Source organism: Nematostella vectensis, chromosome 13, assembly GCF_932526225.1.
Source record: "Nematostella vectensis chromosome 13, jaNemVect1.1, whole genome shotgun sequence".
NCBI lineage: Eukaryota > Metazoa > Cnidaria > Anthozoa > Actiniaria > Edwardsiidae > Nematostella > Nematostella vectensis.
In genome coordinates, this window is record NC_064046.1 from 12,143,282 (window position 1) to 12,159,838 (window position 16,557).

General features: G+C 42.3%; 3 protein-coding genes across 3 annotated transcripts; 2 read left to right on the top strand and 1 right to left on the bottom strand.

Annotated features, from left to right (window-relative positions):
* Positions 1–2,111: 2,111 nt before the first annotated feature.
* LOC125559077 lies at positions 2,112–4,206 on the bottom strand. The gene has a single exon (XM_048720944.1). It carries the CDS (start codon positions 3,625–3,627, stop codon positions 2,914–2,916), a length of 714 nt encoding a protein of 237 aa, XP_048576901.1. The 5' UTR covers positions 3,628–4,206; the 3' UTR covers positions 2,112–2,913.
* A 5,472-nt stretch (positions 4,207–9,678) lies between these two features.
* LOC125559150 lies at positions 9,679–15,706 on the top strand. Its single transcript, XM_048721175.1, has 2 exons — positions 9,679–14,248; positions 14,365–15,706. Exon 1 carries the CDS (start codon positions 11,710–11,712, stop codon positions 13,033–13,035), a length of 1,326 nt encoding a protein of 441 aa, XP_048577132.1. The 5' UTR covers positions 9,679–11,709; the 3' UTR covers positions 13,036–14,248; positions 14,365–15,706.
* On the top strand, positions 13,084–15,338 carry LOC125558945. Its single transcript, XM_048720474.1, has 3 exons — positions 13,084–13,635; positions 14,213–14,773; positions 14,823–15,338. Exons 1-3 carry the CDS (start codon positions 13,084–13,086, stop codon positions 15,336–15,338), a joined length of 1,629 nt encoding a protein of 542 aa, XP_048576431.1.
* Positions 15,707–16,557: the final 851 nt, after the last annotated feature.

Here is a 16,557-nt window from a genome sequence, read left to right on the forward strand (position 1 = left end):
TTGTAAAATAGTTAGAGGAATTTGGGTTAACGAGGTCACCTTCCTTGTTCATAGTCGTTGAGAACATTCTTAGCTTTTTTTTTGTTCTCTTGCCACACATTACAGCCAAATTCGTTGTTGCGCGACCTCGGCGAATCCAAAATCCTTGTCTCGTTTGTGTATAGCGCGTAGTCAGGCCATTAAATAAAAAGAATTTCGTTGAGGCTTTTTAAACAAACAAACAAAATAATTTCGTGCAAGGAAAAAAATACCCAGTCCTCCCCTTAATTTTTTTGTGTGCTTAATCGTGTTTATCGATCAGACTCTTCCCAGCAAAGAAACTAATAATCAAGCTTCATACAGGAAGTACTGTGTGAGCGAATTAACGTCCGTGGGAGATAAAGGCGAGGTTATCGTCCGTGGAAACTATCGCTCCTCCCCTCGGGTCACATGCCATTTACCGCGGCTATCGTGGCAAACAAAGGGCATTCAGAAACTCCTATATACTTTATTTTTAAATTTGTGCTGACTTTAAGGCGTCGATGGTGACATTTAAATCCCACAACACATGCGGTTTATGACATCTTCCCGGATACGCCCCACAGACTGGCACAGAAGCAATCGGCAAATTTCCCCCGGGGGGTGGGGGACGCCTGTATGCGATCGGAAGCTGCGCTAATCTCTATCAGACTGCATGGCAAGTTAAAAAATATATTTGTTTTTGGCGCCTTAAAGCTTCGAGCTATTGCACATTGCGCTGATTTCATGCTTCAATTGTATTCTGTATTTTTATTATTATTCTAAATTAATGATTGACTAGTTTTCAAGATAAAATCAACATGCATTTTATTTAATGTTTTTTTAGATAAGCATTCGGTATTCAGCGAGCTTCAACCGATCTAAAAAGCTTTTTTTATTCGATAAAGGGCAAAGAAATAATATCTCTGAACTTTTTTTTTTCTATGCATCAATGTAATATAAGGGGGGACGTTGGTGTTTGCGGTATTGCGGTATTGTCCTTTCTTTGTTTGCGGTTAAAGAGCAAAAAACATGCGGTGATGCGGTATAACACTGCGCGATGCAAGATTTTGCTTTTCAAACGGCGGTATCGCAGTAAAATAATAAAATTAAAATAGCGGTGCGCGGGATTCGCCCGTGGTTCTGCGGTATTGCCGTATTTTAAAAAAAAACGCTTAGGTAAAATGCTTTTCTTTATTTTGTGAAGGGCAAATATCTTTGAATTGTCAACAACCCTCTTTTGCCGAGTAAGTAATTCCTAAAACTTAATTTGAAATATGAGGCTTTAAAAGAGCAAATTATTCTAAAAGCGTCTCATCTGAGATGTTTCGATCTAATATATACAAACATGCCAAATTTACCCTTTGAATTTCATTCAAATGAATTTATTTAATGTCAGAGTTCACAAGTTGTCAACTCTCTCTTAGTTCTCCTTGTCTCAGTAAAGTCATTTTTATCATCATGTCCGCGTCATAAGTCACTGTTGAACGCTTCACAATCATTCAATAAGACAGTTATTCTTTTCCCCGCGATATTAAAGCAGGACGACAGAGCAAAAAAAAAAAAGGCAAGTTTTCCCAAAATAAGGTCTGGTTAACTTCGGTAAGTTTTTTTTCTAATGGATTCGTCTTCGAGATATGAGGCTTGAGGTGCAATTTTCAAATGTTCGAAGTATGAATTATCCTTGTTTTTATGGAGAAGTCGGGATCTGATCAGAAATTAAGCAAACTTTGCTCGCTTATATCTAAATTTCATATCTTCTAAATTTCTTTAAAATGTGGAATTAAGCTTTTGGGCAGAGGAACTCCTTGTATGAGGAATCTTGAGCTTATATTGAGAATTGGAAAAGTTCATGCCATTTTTTTTTTGCTCTGTCAAGCAGGACCACATTTTTTTTATTTCATTTGCCTAAAATCTCTATTGACCTTACTTATTCGTCAAACAGGTATTTCGTGCCTTTTAATTTGAGCAAAATCTTGTTTTATTAGTTATTTTTGAAAAAGTAAATAGTGTGAACTTGTAGTGGACTTTGCCTTGTAAATAAGAGATGTTTCAACAGCATTTTGAATGGGTTCCATTCAGAGTTTTTCCCTCTGAAACTTATAAGGATTAAATTGTGCAAGGATTATATTTTAATGATTGCGTTAATGTGTATCATATTTACATCCTCAAATCAGCCCAAATGTGCGTCCTTTTTGAATAGGAAAATTACCAAATCTTTCACCTTAGGCTCATAGCCAGAAATAATCTCCGACTGAGCCCTTGATGACTGGATACTTGCTACTACTTACGTGTTTTTCTGTTTAGGTTAAGGGTCTTTATTATTATTTTTCTCGCACACAAACTCAAGTAACTTACATTATATATTATGATGTAACAGTTTTATTCCTAAATCGTTTTAATTTGTAACTACATCTTAAAAGTTTCTAAAATACAGTAAGCCTAAAAAGAGTCGTTTTCTATATATTTCATATTTGCCTCTTTTTACCAGAAACTACTTCGTTGTATATCTCCTCGTATGTCTTTCTTGAAGATTTTCCGTCCAATATATAAGATAACTTGGAGATCATTTTTATCCGAAGGTCTATAAAATTAAGTGCTTGAATGCAGCAGGTTTTAAAGAAGTCATAATATAGTCATAATATATACCACTTCTTGTGAGTTATCATTCCGCCTCGAGATGCAACTTCGCAATTTTCAATGGGGAATTCCGCATACATTTGTCATAGTTCCTTGCGAAAGATAAATACTGTAAACAGTATCATAAAGCTTCTCGCTTCTATCTGTCGCATGTGAGATGAGTAGATACCTCTGGAACAAAACACGATAATGCGGACATAAAGTCTGGCATGGTTCCAGCCGTCGTCGTATGTTTAGTAACTTTATAGTTATCTAACCATTTTAATTTGACGTGTTTCAAAACCTTTTATTCAAAATCCGCAGAAATTGTCGCTGGTAATGTGATTCATCCGTCGAGTCTACGACAGCTTTCTTTCTCATTTTTGTATGCATGATTTCTTTGTTTTTGGCAGCGGAAAGTCCGGTTTTACGTGATGCACTGCTAACATTAGCCTGAAAAAGCTCTTCAGTACTTTGGAATCTTAAACCCACCCCTGGTAGCTCAGAATAAAGCGAGTTCAAACTCTTTGCCGTGAGAGTTTTAGGTGTTTGTTGGCCATCGTAATTGTTTGCTTTCTTGCTATAACGTGGGGGGATCGGGTCGCTTAATTGTGGCTTCAGCTCTCTTGGGTTCGTTTTCAAAAAACTCAAACTGACTTTTCGCGGTTGCTGCAAACTTGTCACTTCACTACTATCCGAGACACCTAATGAATCAAAGCTTTCTTGAGTTTTCAGTAAGCCTTTCTTGCTACCGCTCTTTCTGTTCCCGCCAAGAACGGGTAAACTTCCTTTTCTGATATCCCTCAATTGATCAAGACCAAAAAATCTCCTGCCTCTCTCCCTGGCAATTGGATCGAGATAACCAGAGAGTCTCCTGTTGTCTTCCGAAGCTATCAAATTATAGCTGTATTGCATTGCTGTTTTGTCCTTGTCAAGAAGATTATTACTCAAATCGCTCCCACCATCCTTACTGTATATCCCATACTCTCCATTCTTCTGATTACGTTTCATAGTTTAGTAAAAGCCTTCAGCTGTAATACATTAGTGATACCTTTCTATCATACTAGACAGATACGAATCCAGAGTTTCATTCAAGGTTGGTAAAGCCCTTTCGTTTTCCTCCGCTTGCGTGCTTTCTATAGTCGTCGTAAGGTCTATCGAATGTGCTTCAGTGTCCGAGTGGTTAAAGTACTTGGTAGGGTTACACGATGTTTTGTTATAGCCCAGCATAAATTAGGGTTTTCTCCAATTTAGCAGCACTCAGCCCGATTTAATTTGACTGTATAAGAGCAGCTGTCGCATTGTTCAAGTGGCTCAAATTTCGATCGCACCTTTCTTTGGAAATTACTTTGTTATGGATTTTCTTTCTCTTAAATTTATATTACTTGCTTTGAATCGCCGATCTAAGTAGCAAATGGGAAAACAAAATCGATCGCTGGTATTATGCTTATTGACTGATACTGTCGAGTCGATTTGAATAACTGGAGGTTTGTATATCCGGTTGTAAATGCTACCTACAAAGCGCAGAAAATGCACCTGAAATTCGTGCTACGAAGAAGTCCCTTGCGTCCCACTCACACAATTAACAATGACGACATATTATTGTGTTTCGTTGCTATAGTGATGGAAGTGAGGCCAAATATTTGTATAAAATACCAATTAGCCTGTCGGCAATTAAAGATCTTTACCATTTAATGTGCTATATGAGTTGCTATATACTTTTTCTAGTTCTACAAACATGTGCGCAACGTTATTTTTATCTGGGAGTGTTCATTATTTATGGCCGAGGAGGGGGGGGGGGGGGTTGGTTCCTACATGGGGGGGTACGTTCAAGGGGGGGGGTCAAAAAAGTTGGAAATGTTTAATTATTTATTATTATTAAAATGAGTAATCAAAATGCAAGAAAAACTGTTTTCTAGCGTTGTCAATAACATAATTAGGCTACATTTACTGCTGTTGAGCCGTGAAAGCTTTCCCACAAATGACAAATTCAACAATATTTATTACTCGGTAGTAGATTATTTAAGCTTGACTATAGGATCAATTAAAACAACAACGGAAATATATGCATTATTTGTAAAATATACTAGGAATCTCGGATACCTTTGCTTTGGACACCCCTGCGAGTACCAGATCTGGTAGATCTATACCAAGTTCTGGTAGATCTATCAGACCTAGTTTTTGTGTTTCTCCAAAGTTTTGATGTTGAGAAAAGGGGGGGGGGGCTTGTAGAGAAATCTCAAGTGGAGAATACCGCCCCCCCCCCCCGGCCATAGATAATACACACTCCCTAAAATGCTCCAAAAATGAGAATGCCTAGCCTCAATTGAAAATTAGACTTTCTTATAAAACAAAAAGTCAATCTGCTAAAAAAAAAAAACATACGAAGCAACTTCAGAATCCCCATCAAAAAACAGTTTACAATGGTAATTCACACTTCGATTTGTTTTTATAGAACGAGCTAGAAAATACATATACATATGTTATTTACCAGCTGGGATGTCCGTATTGTAAAATACCGTGTCCGAGGTCTTTAAAATACTGACCGAGGCCGACCCTTAGCTGGGAAATAACATTATTATTTTCCTCAATAGATTTTTCAACTTTGCTTACCTTACGGGCTTAAAGTTGCACGAGGCGAGGTTTCGCTTCTGACTTTCGTCGATGTTCTTGAAGATTTTGTTCGCTTATGATCATTCAATAAACTCCATTTTGTATTTCCACACAACGCTTTTTATCCTCCAGAAATACAGAACCTCCAAAGAAGACATACTCTAAGTCCGACCAACAATATTGTAAAATAGTTTAGTCCGAATTGATACGTCGTTCTCAACTCGAATTGAACGTAGAAACGTCTGCTTTCGCTTAAAATTCTCTAGATATATTTACTAAAGAATTTCTCTTGAATGTGGATACGTTAAGCTGGTTATGCATGTAAATCCCCCCCCCCCCCCCCTCCCCGGGGGACGTGCCGCTGGACAGGGTATGGTTTTTTACCTCTCTGTGTTAAACAGGGTATACATTTCAGGCCTCTCTGTCCTGAACAGGGTATACATTTCAGGCCTCTCTGTCCTGAACAGGGTATACATTTCAGGCCTCTCCGTCCTTAACAGGGTACACATTTCAGGCCACTCTGTCCTTAACAGGGTATATATTTCAGGCCTCTCTGTCCTTAACAGGGTATATATTTCAGGCCTCTCTGTCCTGAACAGGGTATATATTTCAGGCCTCTCTGTCCTGAACAGGGTATACATTTCAGGCCTCTCTGTCCTGAACAGGGTATATATTTCAGGCCTCTCTGTCCTTAACAGGGTATACATTTCAGGCCTCTCTCTCCTGAATAGGGTACATAATTTAAGGCAAGGCTGTCCTAAACAGGGTACCGAACTGGTTGCCTTGCTAAAACTCGTAACCGCTGATCCCGCCGCCGATCTGATTGTCTTGCTTGCTTTGACGTGCTAACCGGGTGCTTGGTTCTATTATTATTTATTATTGATTTTTCTCCTTGGTTTATCAAAGATTTGTACGATTCACAAAGGAAATTTCCGCGATGTTGCGAACGGGTGAACAAAATCGGAAGAAAAGCTGTGAACCAGGAACGTCTGCCTTTATTTCAGTGTCCAGGCACCGCTGCCGCACCAAATTTGACTTTTGAGGAACAAACAATAAATTTGATGTGGCCCCGAAAAAGGATGCGGGCGGGGACGATAAACATGTATTTTTTTTTTACTTGGCCTACTCATGCAGCAAAGGGAATTCCAGCTAGTGATTGAAAAAGTTCATTGTTTTAGCCTTATATAACGTGTCTGCTGCGTTTGTATTCAGTGGTACTGAATGAATGTGGAACAACTAGGATAATGTTTTATAGCCTATGGACCTGTCTGGTCCTTCCCACAAATATTTACGTGCGTGTAAAAGTAAGCAAATCGAAGGAATTTAAACCTGGCCTCGGTTTTATGCGATCGCCTAAAGAATTGTGTTGTGCGAGAAGTATACAGGGAGACCAAGTAATGTCGGAAAGAATGTCGAAATAGCTATACTATAAACTGTTTAGTTATGACATTGCAAACTGTTATTTATATAAAATTGTATTTAGTGTATGTAATAGAAGTTTCTAATAGGAAGTGAATGCTCGGAGGACGGGACGAACATGTTTCAGCAGTGCAGGGGTTCTCGAAAAAGACCGCTGATCAGCATGATATCAAAATACAAATCAGCCGACTGGGAAACCTGTGGTGTGGACACGAAAAAATCGCATCCACTATATGAAACTCGCGCATGTGCTAAAGAGACCGCTGATCAGTATGAAATCAAAATACAAATCAGCCAACTGGGAAACCTGTGGTGTGGACACGAAAAATTGCATACACTATATGAAACTCGTGCATGCGCTAAAAAGACCGCTGATCTGAATGAAACTAGGAGTTTCTAATAGGAAGTGAATGCTCGGAGGACGGGACGAACATGTTTCAGTACAGGGGTTCTCGAAAAAGACCGCTGATCAGCATGATATCAAAATACAAATCAGCCGACTAAGAAGCCTGTGGTGTGGACACGAAAAATTGCATCCACTATATGAAACTCGCGCATGCGCTAAAACACCTCTGATCGATATGAAATCAATATACAAATCAGCCGACTGGGAAGCCGATGGTGTGGACACGAAAAATGGACCATATGAAACTCGCGTATGCGCTAAAAAACACAGATCAGCATAAAATCAAAATCAAAATCAAAATCTGAGAAACCTGTGGTTTGGACACGAAAAATCGCATCCACTATATGAAACTCGCGCATGCCCTAAAAAGACCGCTGATCTGTATGAAATAAAAATACAAATCAACCGACGGGGAAGCCTGTGGTGTGGACACGAAAAATCATATGCGATACCAAGATTAGACTTGCCGCCCGGTCGCTGCGCTCCCTCCGAGCAATCAGCCGACTGGGAAGCCTGTGGTCTAGACACGAAAAATCAGTTTTTCGCATATATACCAAGATTAGACTTGCTCTCCGGTCGCTGCGCTCCCTCCAAGCAAATACGTTACTGTTGTAGCGACCTTGCACTAATTAACAGTGCTGTTTTTGCACCCATTAATCAAATTGACGGTCACCCTGTGTTATAGGTTATTTTGATATCCCATCATGCACACAAACCCTTTCCAAGATCAAAAAGTCTCGCAGTTCCTGGATTGTCTTGTCCAAATCTGCCCTATATCAGAGGAATTTATCAAAGAAAAATCTAAAAAGAGCTCACAAGATTGTAAAAGAATCTCCGGGCATCGTACACGACCCAAGAAACAACGAACACATAAAAATATGTCCGAATTTGACTTTAGTGACAAGAAGGGCTTCACTCAGTGTGATACTCGACACAAACGAATGCTTTTCTGGTGGAAAACATTTAAATGTCCGCAATTTGGTAAATGTTTTACAAGGGCAAATAGCCTTTAGGGGCATATCCTAAAACATTCAGAGGAGAAGCCTAATCATTGTCTTCAATGTGGTAAATGTTTTACACAGAAAGGATACCTCAAAACACATGGTCTTACACATTCTGGAGAGACGCCGCATAAGTGTCTTCAGTGTGGTAAATGTTTTACACAAACTAGTAATCTCAAAAAAGATGCTCTTATACATTCCGGAGAGAAGCGACATCAGTGTCTCCAATGTGGTAAATGTTTTATACACAAGGATAACGTCAAAAGACATGCTCTTACACATACTGGAGAGAAGCCTCATCAGTGTCTTCTATGTGGTAAAAGTTTTACACAGAAGGGAAACCTTGAAACACATGCCCTTACACATTCCAGAGAGAAGCCACATAAGTGTCTTCAGTGTGGTAAATGTTTTACACAAACTACTAATCTCAAGAAACATGCTCTAATACATTCTGTAGAGAAGGGACATCAGTGTCTTCAATGTGGCAAATGTTTTACACAGAAAGGATACCTTAAAACACATGGTCTTACACATTGTTGAGAGAAGCCCCATAAATGTCTTCAATGTGGCAAATGTTTTACACAGAAAGGAAACCTCAAAACACATGCCCTTAAACATTCCAGAAAGAAGCCACATAAGTGTCTTGAATGTGGGAAATGTTTCACACAGAAAAGAAACCTCAAAACACATGCTCTTACACATAAAAATACCAGAGAGAAGCCACATCAGTGTCTTCAATGTGGTAAATGTTTTACACAGAAGGGAAACCTCAAAACACATGCTCTTACACATACAGTATCCTTGAGAGAAGCAACATCAGTATCCCCAATGTGGTAAATGTTTTACACTGAAAAAAGCTTTAAAATACATGCTTTTACATATTCTGGGAAGAAGCCTTGTAATTGTCTTCTATGTGACAAATGTTTTACAATGAGGGTGTTTATACCTTAAAACGCATTGCCTTACACATACTGGAGAGAAGCCACATCAGTGTCTTCAATGTGGCATGTTTTACACAGAAGGGAACCTCAAAACGCATGCTCTTACACATTCTGAAAAGTAGCCACATCAATGTCATTTAAAAATATTTTGCAAATATCAGAAGCTTTAAGAGACATGCTCTTACACATTCTAGATAAACCCATCTGTAATCATTATTACTTGTATACACAATTCAGCCTATATGGCTGCCATGTATATATTAATAAAGCAACTATTTACCATCTATCTACATGTATCTTATTTCACATTCTGTGTGTGGTTATTGTTTTACAATTATTTGAAAATGTAGGCATGTTAATTTAATAGGAATGCAATCCATTAATTTGAAAGGCTTAAACTGGTTTGATGTTTGATTTATCATCTGATTTAAGGTTCGTGGTTGGGGGTGATACTGCTATTGGGTGATCTTGAGATTGTGTTTTATTGTGAGGTTGTCTTAAATTTAGAGTACCTTAATTAACCCAGCCTTCTATGTGTAGCCAGTTGCCCCCTCCTCCCCCTCTTATACCTGTATTTTTACAAACCCCCCCCTCCCACACAAACAGACACACCTGCCCCACCTTCAATGCCATGATTTTTTTTGTTTTTACACACTATTTTTGCCTTTTCAGCTTTGATGATTAGGGTGCAGCCATTACTTACTGGGGGAGACGGCAAATATGTAGGGGGTGTTCCGGAAGTTCCGTTTCTGTGTACCGGAAGTTGTTAAAGTTATTAGTTTATGATCACCAATTATGTAATATGTAATGAGTAATAGGATCGCGTATCATTGTACCAGGCACGGGATGAACTCGTGAGAGAGAAAACAGATTGTAAGAGAGATTGAGAGCTGATTCGAACAAAGGGAGAAGAAAGTCGGAGATCGTGATAACCGAGTGTTGTTTGGTTCGAAACATTACCAACACATGGTCCTTCGAGCCGGAAAGAAGATGAGTGGGCAGTTATTCCTGATAAAGAAAGTGCGTGGAGCTCATAGAGGAGCAGCAACAAAGTTGATTAGAAAGGTAAATGAGATCTTGGATCTTAAAAAACACAGCGAAGATGAGAAGTTAGCGATCCGCCAGCACCGAGACAGCGCCAAAGAAAAGGCAGAGACCCTTCGCGCACTAGACGATGAGGTCGGCGGAGAAAGAAGATACCGAAGAGCTCGAGGCAATCATAACGGAGGGCGATGAGATGCAGGCGAGACTGCACGAGGTTATCCACAGGATGGAGGGGTTAATGGCACTGTGGGATCAACCCGCATCCCCAGCGATCAGCCCGCCTAGCTTGCCTAGCTCACCGGCAAGGTCTTCTACCTCGACTTAGGCGAGAGTGAGGGCAAGGCTACCTAAGCTTGAAGTGCCGAAATTTGGTGGCAAAATACAAGAATGGCCGGAATTATGGGACTCCTTTGAGAGCGCAATTGATAGCAATGAGGCGCTCGCGGACGTAGATAAGTTCGCTTATCTAAAGGGGTTACTGGTAGAAGAGGCGAAACAGACCATTGCTGGTTTCGCGATGACCGCGGCAAACTACTGCGCTGCTATCGAAATACTTTGCAAGCGATATGGCAAAACCGGTCGCACATTAACGACCTACTTAACCTGTCGCCTGTTTTTAACGATGGGGACTTAACGAGGCTGAGGCGGTTCTACGATGTAGCGGAGACGCATTTCCGAGGGCTAGATGCTCTTAATGTAAATGAAACAAGTTATTCGGGGATCTTGGTACCGTCCCTGCTTTTAAGAAGTTGCCGAACTCGTCCTGGTTCACAATCACTCGTGGATACCAAGACTTCATGTCATGGAGTATGGAAAGACTGTTGGCTGAGATACGAGCGGAGGTAGAGCTGAGAGAAGAGCACAAGCCGATTTCTTCTGGGGCAAGTAATAAGAAACCACAAGACGGTATGCAAAGGCAAACAAGCGGGAGCGCATTATTTGTTGAAGCTAATGGACAGGGGACGTGTGTTTATTGTCTTGGAAAACACAAGTCAGAGAACTGTGAGAAATTCAAGTCACCGGGAGAGCGAACGAAGATCTTGGTCAAGCTAGTGGCCAAACAGAAACGCCACAGCAGGAACGGGGGGAGAGCGAGCAAGCGGGAGAAGCTAGTTCACATCACGTAACTTCGGGGTTTGCGGAGAGTTTTCATGTTGGCTCTGGTACGCGCATAGCTTTACAAACAGCGCAGGGCATTGTTAGCTGGGAAGGGGGCGTATCAGCTAGGACAAGGTTTTTGTTTGACGCCGGAAGTCATCGCTCATTCATCACGGCGTCGGCAGCGCGCAAAGCCAAACTTTCTGTCGTTAGGCGTGAATGGCTTTGTATTAACGCGTTTGGTCAGCGCGACCAGAAAGGCACGCTCAGAGAGGTGGTAGAGTTTAATGTAAGTCCTGTAAATGGAGGTGCTAGCATTAATGTGCAGGCGTTCGTAGTGCCAGAGATTTCCAGCATACCCAATGGTCATGTAGAGTTAGCTAGAGATCGGTTTCCGCATCTCAAAGGTTTATGGTTCTCAGATGTGAATAGGAATGAGGAAAGACTAGAAATAGAGATTTTAGTTGGAGAGGATTATCTTTGGCATTTTCAGAAAGGACGAGTAATTCGAGGCAAAGTAGAGGAACCCGTCGCCATAGAGACAGAGTTAGGATGGGTATTGTCAGGCCCTATGACAGTAGATAGTGAATGTGTAGAGAATGTACAGATAGTACAGTCTAATTTGTTAGTCCAAGACCGGTCAGCAGAGCAATCAGACAGTTTGGAGAGTGAGATAGCGAGACTGTGGGATTTAGAGACTCTAGGTTTTAGAGAGACACAGGGAGTACAGGAAGAATTTCTGGATAACATTTGTTTCAATGGAGAGAGGTATTCGGTTAAGTTACCATGGAAGGTCAACCACAGATCGTTACCTACTAATTACGAAAACAGCCTAGGACGCCTTCATGGCACAATGAAAAAGCTAAGGCAAGAGCCAGAAGTGCTAGACCAGTACGAGGCAGTAATCAAGGGTCAGTTAGAGTCGGGAGTGATAGAGCCGGTTCATGCGTTAGAAGATGGTAACAAGATCCATTACTTACCACATAGAGCGGTAGTGCGTAGGAATGTTGCTACTAGTACACCGGTAAGAGTGATCTATGATGCGTCGGCGAAGACAGGTAAAAGGGGCCTGTCGCTCAACGACTGTTTACACGTTGGACCGTCTCTCAACCCCCTCCTATTTAATGTGTTGCTGAGATTTCGTCTCCACAGGGTAGCCCTTATAGCAGATATCGAAAAGGCTTTCTTGAATATCGAGGTAGACCCTGGAGACCGAGATTGTTTACGATTCCTTTTCCCAGAGGACCCGAGAAGGGAGGATTCCGTAATCAAGGTATACCGGTTTTGTAGAGTAGTGTTTGGTTTGAACGCCTCGCCATTTCTATTGAATGGAACCTTGAGGCACCACCTCTTGAAGTTTAAAGAGATAGATCCTGAGTTTGTAGAGATGTTAGTCGACAGTTTTTATGTAGATGACTTAGTGACAGGGAGTAACACCCCGGAAGAGGCGTATGAATTATACGTGAAGTCCAAGTCGAGATTGGCAGAAGGTGGGTTTAACCTGCGCAAGTGGCAGACTAACGATAGCGAGCTCAGAGGTAGGTTGGATGTAGGCGAAGGGAGATGTATGCCAGGTAGTCAAGAAGGTGTGGCGCGTGGTAAGACTAGCCAAGGCGTGGCCAGCGACTGGGATATTCAGAAGGTATTAGGCCTACCCTGGAATAGCAGTAGTGACACTATAGGACTCACATTTGGCCACCTGTATGATAAGGCGCAACAGTCGCCAGCGACGAAGAGAAATGTGCTCAGTGTTCTTGCAGGTATGTTCGATCCCCTAGGAATAGTAAGCCCAGTAACTGTAGCTGCAAGAATCCTTTTTAAGACCCTGTGTAGAATTACCGAGTTAACCTGGGACGAGGAATTGACTGGAGAGGTAAGGAAAGAGTGGGAGGCCTAGGTTAAAGACCTGGGAACTTTGATGAGTGTTGAAGTACCTCGGTGCGTAATGGACACGTCCGACCGTAAGGTGCAGATTCACGGGTTTGCTGATGCAAGTCGTAAGGCGTACTGTGCCGTCGTATACCTCGTATACGACGTTAGGGGAGAGAGGCAAGTAAGGTTACTTTGCAGCAAGACTAGAGTGGCCCCCCTTAAGGAGATGACAATCCCCAGGTTAGAGCTAATGGCCGCGTTAATCCTTGCCCGTCTAGTCAGCCATGTTAAAGAAGCACTAGGCACACTCATTGAAGTAGAAAGGGAGGTGTACTGGTCAGATAGAAAAACAGTGTTATACTGGTTGGCGAACAAAGGTGAGTGGAAACAGTTCGTTAAACACAGAGTAGATGAAATTTTGCAGCTGACTAGGAACGGTGAGTGGAGGCATTGCCCGGGAGAACAGAACCCGGTCGACATTGGGTCACGGGGTGCACTCGCCTGCAAACTCAAGAGTAGTGCACTGTTGTGGAATGGCCCACACTGGCTGACTGGTCACGAACAGGGATGGCCAGCATTACAGATCCAGAGAACGCCAGCTGGGGCGGAAGAGGAGAAGGGCACTGTAAGTATGGTGGTCAACACCAGAGTACGAAGAGTGACATATCTAGTGTAATCAACCCTAACAATTTCAATAATTGTAGCAAGTTGTTCAAGGTAACAGCGTATGTTCGGAGATTCATGCACAATGTTAGGGCAGAGAAAGTAGAAGACAGGATGACAGGCAGGTTATCTAGAGAGGAGATGACGAACGCAGAGCTAGAGTGCACAAAGTGAGCACAAGTAGACTTGACGCAACAAGCGACGTTTAATCAGGTGACCAAGCAGCTAGATTTAGTAGAAGAGACAGGCTTACTTAGATGCAGAGGGAGACTGGGTAGTTCCGAGCTTCCGACAGACGCTAGAATGCCCATAGTATTACCGAGAGATCACAAGCTGACAGAGCTGGTTAAACCAGACTGCCTATAGTATTACCGAGAGATCACAGGCTGACAGAGCTGGTTATACTAGACTGCCCATAGTATTACCGAGAGATCACAGGCTGACAGAGCTGGTTATACTAGACTGCCCATAGTATTACCGAGAGATCACAGGCTGACAGAGCTGGTTATACTAGACTGCCATAGTAAGTTACACCACAGTGGTGTAAGCGGCACCTTAGCGCAGTTGCGGACAAGGTTCTGGGTTCCGCGCAGTTGCGGACAAGGTTCTGGGTTCCGCGCAGTCGCGGACAAGGTTCTGGGTTCCGCGCAGTCGCGGACAAGGTTCTGGGTTCCGCGCAGTTGCGGACAAGGTTCTGGGTTCCGAAAGGTCGACAAGTTGTGAAGAAGATAGTGCATAGGTGTGTCACGTGTAAGAAGCTAGAAGGCAGGGCATACGCGCCGCCTCCCGTGGCGGATTTACCAGGCTTTAGAGTCACGCAGGCAGAGCCATTCTCCAAAGTAGGAGTAGACTTTGCAGGTCCTCTCTATTACAAGAGTAGTACAGGCATGATGCAGAATGCGTATGTGGCACTTTTCTCGTGTTGCGTGACACTAGCATTGCATCTCGATTTAGTGGTAGATTTAGAGGCTTGTACTTTCAGGAGATCCCTTAGAAGGTTTGCAGCCAGGAAGGGAGCTCCAACGCTGATAGTGTCAGACAATGCGAAAACGTTCAAAGCCGCAGCAAAGGCCCTAAAGGAGCTATATGACCACCCGGAGGTACAAGCCTATTTAAAGGTCAACAGAGTATCTTGGCAATTTAACCTAGAGAAGGCTCCATGGTGGGGTTGGGTTTTACGAGAGAATGGTAGGAAGCGTCAAGCGGTGTTTGAGGAAGACCTTGGGCGAGGCACGATTGACCTATGATGAGCTAATTACAGTTTTGGTGGAGGTCGAGAGCACACTGAACGACAGGCCGCTTACATATGTGTACGATGAGGTCGGAGAGGTGGAGCTTATACCAGCCCATCTAATGTATGGCAGACGACTAAATAGCTTTCCAGACGAGCTAGTAGAGCCAGACGATGTAGCAAATCCAGACCACAACAGTCGGTTTAGGTATGTAAGTGCTAAACTCTCCCATTTTTGGAAGAGATGGAGTAAGGAGTATCTAGCTAGCTTTCGAGAGTTTCATCGTAGTAGTCCTGTCAGCTGGCATAGGGAGACAGTTCAAGTAGGAGATGTAGTGACAGTGCACGAGGATGGCAGTAAAAGGAGTCAGTGGAAGATGGCGACCATCTCGCCTGGACAGACCAGTCCAGAGACTCTACCCCATAGAAGTTAGGTGCGCGGACTCGACAGTGAATCGCAGCGCGTGCGCGGACAGGAGCGTGCATACCAGAGCCAGGTCCACTCGAGCCGCAGCATTGCACGCGCAGAATAGAATCGCGATCGGGGCTTTGCTTGACTCCTAAGAGTCAAGGGGGGGGGGGGGGGGGGGTGCCGGAAGTTCCGTTTCTGTGTACCGGAAGTTGTTAAAGTTATTAGTTTATGATCACCAATTATGTAATATGGAATGAGTAATAGGATCGCGTATCATTGTACCAGGCACGGGGTGAACCCGTGAGAGAGAAAACAGATTGTAAGACAGATTGTAAGAGAGATTGAGAGCTGATTCGAATAAAGGGAGAAGAAAGTCGGAGATCGTGAAAACAGAGTGTCGTTTGGTTTGAAACATTACCAACAAGGCGGGGGGGGAGGGGGGGGCTATGTTTTTTTGGGGCGCCGAATTATGTCTGGTATTAATATAATACTGAGAAAAAGAGTCATTGTTCAAATGTAAATTTTTTTCAGTTCACAATGTTTCCTACTATTGTATATCTACCTAGTCCCATTTATGTTCAGGTACCAATCTTGTCTTTATATGAATAAGTTTTGAGAATCCCTGTTATGGTTGAGTGACAAAGCTGCCTGTTCTAATCAAATTTACAAAACAAATACGACGACATAGTCATTTTCTAGCGACACAGGTATTTGTTGTTTATCTCTGTGCCACCCTTAAATTAAGCAAAAGTGAAGATATTCTTAAATTATATAGGACAAATTTACCATGCTAGCTGATCTACTGTATATTTTAATAAAGGTTATATTCAGATACACTCAGTATATCAAGTCTTTGTGTTTTTTTTGGGCTTGGAATTGAGAAATAATTTTTGAGCCCAGGGTTTTGCAAAAATACCGCCCCCCAGTAATTATTGACCGCTCCCTTAGTTGAAATGTATGTAATATTTTGCATGCACGCTCCCTTTTTCCTCTGCACATTCTAGAGTGATTACTGTATTGTTTGCAAGTTCCCCACACCCACCCCCTCAATTCTTTTTTAGAATTGCCGCAAGGCGCTAATGTTATGTAAGTGCTCAATCAAAGGGACCTAAATATCTGTGTTCTCATTATTGTACTTTTAAAATGTCCCGTACCAGCAGCAGAGCCTGACGATAACGCGATCTGTACAGGACCCGAAATGATCCCAGGACCCGAAACGATCCCCAAAAGTTCCCCAACTG

What these genes read in the sequence shown, in the direction of transcription:
- LOC125559077 (XM_048720944.1), bottom strand. Translation starts at nt 3,627, where the DNA reads ATGAAACGTAATCAGAAGAATGGAGAGTATGGGATATACAGTAAGGAT.
- LOC125559150 (XM_048721175.1), top strand. Translation starts at nt 11,710, where the DNA reads ATGACAGTAGATAGTGAATGTGTAGAGAATGTACAGATAGTACAGTCT.
- LOC125558945 (XM_048720474.1), top strand. Translation starts at nt 13,084, where the DNA reads ATGGACACGTCCGACCGTAAGGTGCAGATTCACGGGTTTGCTGATGCA. An exon ending in CGGAAGAGGAGAAGGGCACT is followed by an intron (nt 13,636 to 14,212) that starts GTAAGTATGGTG and finishes GTTACACCACAG; the next exon opens with TGGTGTAAGCGGCACCTTAG. An exon ending in AGCTATATGACCACCCGGAG is followed by an intron (nt 14,774 to 14,822) that starts GTACAAGCCTAT and finishes AATTTAACCTAG; the next exon opens with AGAAGGCTCCATGGTGGGGT.